Below are 8,522 nucleotides of genomic sequence, written 5' to 3'. Positions count from 1 at the left end.
GGGTAGTCTAGTAAACAAGGGTAAGGTAGCTGGGTGAACATACAGAGTGGTGTATGTGGACAGCCTCTAGAGGGTACTGAGGGTAGTCTAGTAAACAAGTGTAAGGTAGCCGGGTGAACGTACAGCGTGGTGCATACGGACAGCCTCTAGAGGGTAGTCTAGTAAACAAGTGTAAGGTAGCTGGGTGAACGTACAGAGTGGTGCATGCGGACAGCCTCTAGAGGGTAGTCTAGTAAACAACAAGTAGAAGGTAGCTGGGTGAACGTACAGAGTGTTGCATGTGGACAGCCTCTAGAGGGTAGTCCAGTAAACAAGTGTAAGGTAGCTGGGTGAACGTACAGCGTGGTGCATGCGGACAGCCTCTAGAGGGTAGTCTAGTGAACAACATGTGTAAGGTAGCTGGGTGAACGTACAGAGTGGTGCATGCGGACAGCCTCTAGAGGGTAGTCACCCTTCGCCGTTTCCCCAGACAGCATGATGCAGTCACAGCCATCAAGAACAGCATTGGCGACGTCGCTGCCCTCTGCACGCGTCGGCCGTGGCTTCTTGATCATGCTCTCCAGCATCTACAAGGCAGAGGACTTTAAAACCAAGGGTACTTATTACATATTGAATCTCTTTGTCCTTTCAGAGGTCAAGCAAGACATCAAAATTGATTTATTGTTGCAAATAGCAGTAAAACGTGATCCTGAAGGTGGTGCGAGTGAAGCCACAACCTTATAGCGTGTTGCAGTTCCTTGCGACAAACCTGAGTGGCACAAGTTATGGACTTGCCCATCCTGTTACATTTCCCAGTGATCATCTTCTGGGCGATGAACACCTTTTCAGCTGGTATCTCGATACCCAGATCTCCCCGAGCTACCATGATGCCATCGCTTGCTTCCAGGACCTCGTCGAACCTGGTACAGAAGGATGGAGCAGCTGAATGCAATACCTGGACCCACTCGTGCATCAATATACAGCATTCATCAACGACCAGGAGGTTGAAGGATGTGGGATCGATGCAGTAACAATGTGGAGAATAAAGGCCTGGGAGAAAAACCAGGTCCGCTCTCCTACTTCATCAAAATTATTACCAACCCCTTCATTCTTTCCTCAGCAATTACCTTTTGACCCCCTCATGGTTCTCGATCTTGCTGATGATGAGGATGTGTTTCCCTTTATCCCCGAGCACCTTCCGTACAGCGTGCACATCCGCAGCTTTGCGGATAAAAGAGGCAAACACCATGTCCACATTTTGCTCCACACCAAAGGTGAGGTCTCCGATGTCCTTCTCTGACACGGCTGGGAGGTCGACCGCAACATTGGGAAGGTTTACACCTTTCTTGCTGCCCAGCATGCCGCCGTTTTCTACTTCTGTAATGGCGAAGTTGTCACCTGGTTGGAGGAGAGGTACTTTAGTATGAGCATATTGATTGAGGGTCCAATTTTCACAATTTGTGCCAAATTTCTATTTTGAGAGTAATTTTTGGGCAGCACTGCCTTTTCGTAGAATTTCAGCGCCCATCACCAGTTGCACTAAGGACAATGACATGACCAAAAAGGATGGCCTGGTCATCCAAGGGGACCATGCAGGACAGACAGATTACTATTTCTGTGTACTGATCCTGCATGGTAATTCTGGAAACAGCTTGTTTTCAGGAGCAGAAGATCCACATCCTAAGCCAGATTTAAATCCAAAACCTCTGGGATACCAAGTCCAGTGCCTTCATCGGCCTCACCACTCGGCAAGTCCCATGTACAGAGATTAGCACAATAAGCCTCCATGATAGCCTTTCTTGCCTTTCTCCTTAACAAGTAGCGAGATGAGCCCATCGTCCACGAAGATCCTGTTTCCCACATTGATGACCTTCAGGAGGTTCTTGTAGTCAAGCCAGAGGAGATTCTCATCACATTTTTCCATGAAAGCATCATCCAAAGTTACTTTGAGCTTTGCTCCCTTTTTCAGCTCCACTTCTGCTGTTCCACTCTGCAAGGAAAAGGGAACAATGCAAACTTGCTCTTGGAGGTCTTTGCATCGTAGGGTATGTAGATCTAACCCACATTGGAAAAGATAGAACTCCTCCACTCATTCACTCCCGTTGTCTCCATTTCCCACAATTAATATCAATCCCATGCACCGTCTGGCATATCCCTCCTTGCCTGTGCATGCTCGGTTTAAGTCAGATTTTATTTTCGATGCTCTACAAGTTCTTGTTTAGGTTTATTTTCAAATCCTAGGTTCTTAAGAGAGCAACGTTGAGAATAAAAAGATATGAACAACCAAATAGAAACAAAACGGTTCAACAGTAGCTATACAACTACCGGAGCCACCTATTCGTGCCAGTTGTACCCACCAACGGAAGTCGAGGGACAAGTCTTCCCCATTCTTCCCTGCTGCCTGGGCCTTCACCGTGGAAGTCGCGGTCAGAGTGCTGATTGGTCCCCATGGACCGGCCCTTTCAATCTTGCCTCTCTCTCTCCCTCTATAACTCTGTCATGGTCCTAACTTCATGAAGGTGGAAGTGCACCATCCTGGATGTGGGGGATCTCTGGGTCACTCCTGGGAGATCGATTGGCTGTTTCTGTGCCGTGGGTTTCTTCGGGAGAACTATCCGGGGCTATACAACAACAACAACAACAACAACAACACCAACAACAACAACAGTGGCTATATTGTGTCACAGGCCAGAGTGTTTCCTGGCACTCCTGCAACCACTGATTGGCCAGCTCTTTTCAAAGACTGCAGAGGGGTTATATCTCCCAAAGACTTGATCATCAAAATAATTTTGAGGTACTATGACATGGTGAAGGTGATTGGCCTTTACATATACACGAGAGAAACAAAGGCGGAAACACAGAAAGGGTAATAAGGTGGTTGACCATCTTGTCTGACACAGCTAGACGAATACCCCTTACCCCCACCATGGCGCCATATCCAGGTATGCAGGCCCAACAAAGCTTAGCTGGCCCAAAGCCCTCGCAGTCACCTGGCTGCCGGCCTCTCTTCCCTCTCCAACTCTTTCATACTTGCTTCGCCCATGCTGGTCACCCTCCACGACTCTCTCTTTTACCACGCTTGGTGCTTTTCTTTATCTGTGTCTCTTATTTCTGCCTTCCCACCCGCACCAATAAAGGTGGTCAGTAAATTACGGGGCAGAAGGACAGAGGAAAGCAGGGAACAAGTTAATTTCAAGTGTTAAAGAAAACCTGCCTGCCAGCCAAACGAAATAAATAAATAATCCACCGACTGGCCCACTCGTGCTTCTAAACATTCTTCACCTAAACGCACACACACATAAACTGTTACTGTTTGATAAGGCACCACTTAGAAGCCTCTGAACTGAGGTGATCAAGGGCTTACAGAATGGCTCGGAGAGTATCTAACTGCATTTACAACTGTCTTGGTGATGTGAAACAAAGAGTGGCGGTGAGGCAAAACATGTCTGCCTGAAGATCATAAGTAGTGGGATAACTCAGCGATTAGTATTCAGACCGTGACTATTTATAATGTACATCACTTATTTGGACGGGAGGTGAAGAGTTAAGGCTTTCCAAACTTGCAAATGACACAAAGCTTGGAGGTAAGCTATATATACAGGGCCTTCAGAAAGTATTCACACCCTCTGACTTTTTCACATTTTGTTGTTATAGCCTGAATTTAAAATGGATTAAATTGAGTTTTTTTTTTGTCACTGATCTACACATAATACCCCATAACGTCAAAGTGGGACTTTTTTTTCAGACATTTTTACAAGTTAATTAAAAATGAAAATCTGAAATCTCGAGTCAATAAGTATTCAGCTTTTTAGCTTTTAGCAACTTTTTAGTATTCAACGAGAGTGACTTTTTAGCTCTTTCACGAGCCTCAATCTTGTATACAAAAAAAAAAAAAAAAAAAAAAACCAAAAAAAAAAAACCCCTTTGCTATGACAATCTAAATTGAGCTCAGGTGCATCCAATTTCCTTTGATCATCCTCCAGATGTGTCTGCAACTTGATTGGAGTCCACCTGTGGCCAATTCAATTGACTGGGCATGATGAAAAAAGAAACACACCTTTCTATACAAGATCCCACAGTTGACAATTCATGTCAGAGCAGAAACTCGACCATGGAGTCCAAGGAACTGTTTGTAGAAGTCCTAAGTAGAATTGTGAGGAGACATAGATCTGGGGAAGGGTATAAAACAATTTCTAGAGTATTAAAAGTTCCCAAGAGCACACTGAGCTCCATCATTAGGAAATGGAAAGAATATGCAACTACCCAGACTCTTTCTAGAGCTGGAGCCTGACCAACTGAGCAACCGGGCAAGAAGGGACGAATGTTCCACACAGCTCTTCCGACTGTTCCACACCTGCACGCAACTGCAGTGTTGTAATCTTCATCCTGATACAGTAGCACTTGATGGAAGGAAGGAAGGAAGATCAGGGAAGTGAGCAAGAACCCAATGACAACTCTGACAGAACTACAGAGTTCCTTTGCTGAGACAGGAGAACCTGCTGGAAGGACTTCCGTGGCACATATACATATACCTCGCAGTCACAGACTATGTTCAGTTTTTCCATTTGTCGGGTATAAATGGGAATTTGATTCATACCTCACCTCGAATGTTGTCAGGTTTTAGTTGTCACTTTCGTGGATAGCTCGAGCTGCCATAGAAAGGTTTCAGAATCGAGTGAGTCGATTAGCCTAGCTAGACCAAGCTATGAGGAGCAGCTAAAGAAGACAGGACTTTACACATTATAAATAAAGCGATTATGAGGGACATGTCGGGAAACCAAATTTATTTTTTTTGAAAACCATTGAAAATCAATCACGGTCTAATTTGAGGGGAAATATTTTTTCATTTTTCCAATCACTAAGTGCCAAAAACAGCCCTAAAGTGTCGATTCTCGCCAGTGACATCACATTCAGAATGCCCACCTTGATCCAAATGGCCACTTACATTGAGAAACAGTGTACGCCGAGCTAGGATGTCAATTATTTTTATTTTTTTTTTACATAATCGAGGCTCGTGAAGGAGCTAACATTTATCACACAAACAAATCAAACAGACAAACAAACAAAGTATATAAAAAGGGGAGCGGCAGACAAGATGGGGAGAGAAGGGGAAGCACATAAACACAACATTTGTGAGGGACATCGGGAATGTGTGGGAGGGAGAGGGCTTGGGGGGAGGTGGCGTGGGAAGAGGGGGGGGGGGCTGGTGGGAGAAGTATAAACACAAGGACACCAAGGACTTCCAGGAAAGAAGTTGGTATTTCAAAAAAGAGGATTTGGGGTGAAATTAGCGGGGGTAGAAAAGATCAAGGTTTTGGATGGGGGAAGATAAGAGATGGTGGTGAACAGCTGTTTTAAAGACCTGGAGGGAGGAGTGGGATTGAAGAGAGTGAGGGAGTTTGTTCCAGAGGTGGTATAAAAGAGGAATCTTCCACCTTTTAAGAAGCGATGGGGGAAACGTCAGTGACGTAACATATGGGTTGGCACTGGGAAGGAAAAGCCTTGTTTACTTTTTTATTTGTTACCTAGGCCTTTATTTTGTATCAGATTAATGAGACTGTCCTTTATTACTTAATGGAAAAATAAAGTGATATTCCACAAGATAATGTGCTTTTAGACTATTCATATAAACAGCCATGTGACCGCTGCCATTCCAGAAATTTAACGAGATCTGCTGAAATTCCCATTAGATTTCTTTCAGATCACATGATTAACTATATGATTAACTCCAATGGCACTTGTAGGTCACATGTTCTCACTTCGCGCCTTCATTCTGAACAAAAATACCATCGTTAACGGAACACCTTACAATTATGGCCCACTGCTATTATGGTCCATATACCTGCATCATCCATGCACCCTATTAAGTCACATTGTTTATTGGCATGGCTTATGTGCATCATAAATCTAATTCTTCCCTCACATTGCATCATAGGTCAGATATATGAAGTTTCAGATTTTTTTTGGATAAAGATTTCAAATCAACCAATTATGGCTGGAATACCACTTCACCAATGACTTCATCATTATAAACATATATACCCCATGGGGAGTTAATGTCATTTGCCAAGTTTCAATTTTTTTCGTTCAGCGGTTTCAGTGAAAATGTCCCCAAAAATTTTTTTCGTCCAATATGGCTGCCATACCATGTGACCTATGACTTGAGAGAATCAATGCAATATTCTCCATTGGGAGTCTCTCCTATGTTTGAAGTTTCACATTGATCGGACAAGCAAATGCAGAGAAACACAATTTTAAAGCGAAAATATATGAACGCGGACACACAGACAGACACACAGACAGACAGACATTGCAATCGTCTCGCACCCCCTTTGGGGTGAGAAGAACAAGAACAACCTGGATCTTGACCGTAACCAAAATGTAATCGGCTTGTCTTTGTCACCGACCCAACTCATCCACCAAGTTTTTTTTGTAATCTGTCCACAACGTTTTGAAATATCGTGCTATATATATAGTTTTTGGCCTCGTCACTCAATGGTGAAGAATTACATATTAAACTGGAAGGGCACTCCGTAGAGCGCATACCTCCGTCACATAATGCCTGATTCAGTAGAACATATCGGGCCCAAGAAAGTTTTGAAATATCCCGCTATGTATCGTTTTTGGCCCAACTCTCAATGGTGAAGAATCACTTTAAAATCAAACAATTCTCGAATCCGAATCCGGATCTTCACCAAAATCTAATCAATTCGTCCTCATCATGCACCCAACCTTTCCACCAAATTTTGTCCAAGTACATGGATACCTTATTGAGATATCCTGCTCACAGTCAAGCAAACAGACAGGTGTGAATACATAACCTCCGTCCACCTTTAGTTGCAGAGATAATGATGAGATTTTTGTAAGCATGCACACTGCCTCTTTTGGGTAGTGGTCTGTGATAGTGCCCTGTGGAGCTCCAACACCAAGTTCCACCGTGTATCTGTGCATGTAGTGTTGTAGTGTGGTGACTTTGAAAAAGTCTTGTACCTACCCCCTTGATGAGACCAGTTCTGATCTCCGGCCCCTTGGTATCCAGAGCAATGGCCACAGGTCGATAAGCCAAGGGGTTGCTCGCAAAGCTTTCCGTGGCTTCCCGGACATTCTTGATGGTATTTGCATGGTACTACAATAACAAGGAAAGTCGCCCCCAGGAACAGCAATTACACTTGAACTTGCATCTAAAATCAAAAAGCATTTGCCAGTGCTGGCCACAGTCCATACAGCGGTAAGAAACAAGCAGTTACCCTTTGACAATCACTTGAATGAGTGACAGGCAATGGCTGGTCACCCCTGCAAAGGTCGACATTCAAGATAGGCTACGGGCAGCAACATTCCAGCCAGGGCACCAGATAGTATTTTTAAACTGAGCAGGCGAGCCATTTCAACACCAAGTCACTATACCCAGGACAACCTAAAGTGGGCCTTAGCCAAGGGTTTCTAACTCCTTGAATTTCAATGTTTTTAGGAAAACGTTATCATGTTGACATTGTCACAGATTTTGTGCGCAAGAATTTCTGGCCAAGTCCTAATCTATTTTTTCTCTTTAATTCACAGTACCCCCCTTCTCACAAGTCTGCCAACTGGGAATATATAATACTGATCTACTTATTAATAGCACTGGCAGGATGGTCTAGAGGTCCGCACACTGGCCTCTGAGTTGTCGAACCTGTCGTCCGATGCTCCACAGGCAGGGTCATTCATCAATGTGTGTGCCGTCCCTCGGACGGACAATAAACTGGACGCCCTGTCTGCCAGCAGCAGTTGGTGGACGTTGAAGACCCCATGGCGTTCTTTGCGAAGCATAGGATAGCTATCCCTGATACTCTTGCCAAATTCCTAATTCCTGCCCTGACTTCCTCTGTAGGAGTTTCTTTTTTAATGCTTCTATTATGAACGACTCTACGGAAATTATCCAACTCACCTGGACTTGAAGGGACGTCAATTGTGCGGAAACTCTTTGTGAACAGTGGGAAACACAGATGGGACGAATGATTTTGGCAAATCACAGGAAATTCACCACGTGACTCTTATAGTTCAACTCACCTCATGTGTCCCATGAGAGAAGTTCATACGAGCGATGTTCATTCCAGAAGTTATCATTTCTTTCAATTTGTCCACAGCACATGAGGCAGGTCCTGTTAGAACAGCATACGAGAGAAATCAAGGTGACAGTCCGAACGCCTTGGAGAATATGAACCTCGAGTAATTCATGTCCACAGGAAAAACACCAACAACACGCATGAGAACAAGCAACTTTGGCCTCGGAGGAGGTCAATCGGCCCATCGTATCTGCGCTAAACCAACACCATTTCCTGTCTCCATCTACACGCAAGCTACGTACAAGTCCTGCCAATAACCCTCTACAGCTCTGTCTCCAATATATCCAAGGACCAATCCAATTCCAATTTAAACATATCTACTGTTTCTGCTGCCACTCCCTTTTCCAGGGAGACCATTCCATGCATCAATGATACCTGGTGGTGGCCTAATGGTTAGGGCAGTGGGCGTGGGATCCTAGGTCCTGAGTTTGAATCCCGTTC

General features: G+C 44.4%; 1 protein-coding gene across 2 annotated transcripts in view; it reads right to left on the bottom strand.

The window, feature by feature from the left end:
• LOC137434426 (pyruvate kinase PKM) overlaps positions 1-8,522 on the bottom strand; it is a 47,464-nt gene that overhangs the window by 19,061 nt on the left and 19,881 nt on the right. For both annotated transcript variants that reach the window (XM_078785522.1, XM_068127404.2), the window contains exons 3-8: positions 8,026-8,117; positions 6,974-7,105; positions 1,783-1,969; positions 1,107-1,377; positions 749-899; positions 414-566 (exon numbers count right to left, since the gene is read on the bottom strand). In XM_078785522.1, the coding sequence (XP_078641648.1) occupies positions 414-566; positions 749-899; positions 1,107-1,377; positions 1,783-1,969; positions 6,974-7,105; positions 8,026-8,117 (986 nt within the window). The remainder of the gene's footprint in view (positions 1-413; positions 567-748; positions 900-1,106; positions 1,378-1,782; positions 1,970-6,973; positions 7,106-8,025; positions 8,118-8,522) is intronic.

The sequence above is a fragment of the Myxine glutinosa genome, chromosome 10, assembly GCF_964187855.1.
Source record: "Myxine glutinosa chromosome 10, kmMyxGlut1.1, whole genome shotgun sequence".
Classification (NCBI taxonomy): Eukaryota; Metazoa; Chordata; class Myxini; order Myxiniformes; family Myxinidae; genus Myxine; species Myxine glutinosa.
Note: the sequence above shows the minus strand (reverse complement) of the source record. Positions and strands in the feature narration are given on the sequence as shown.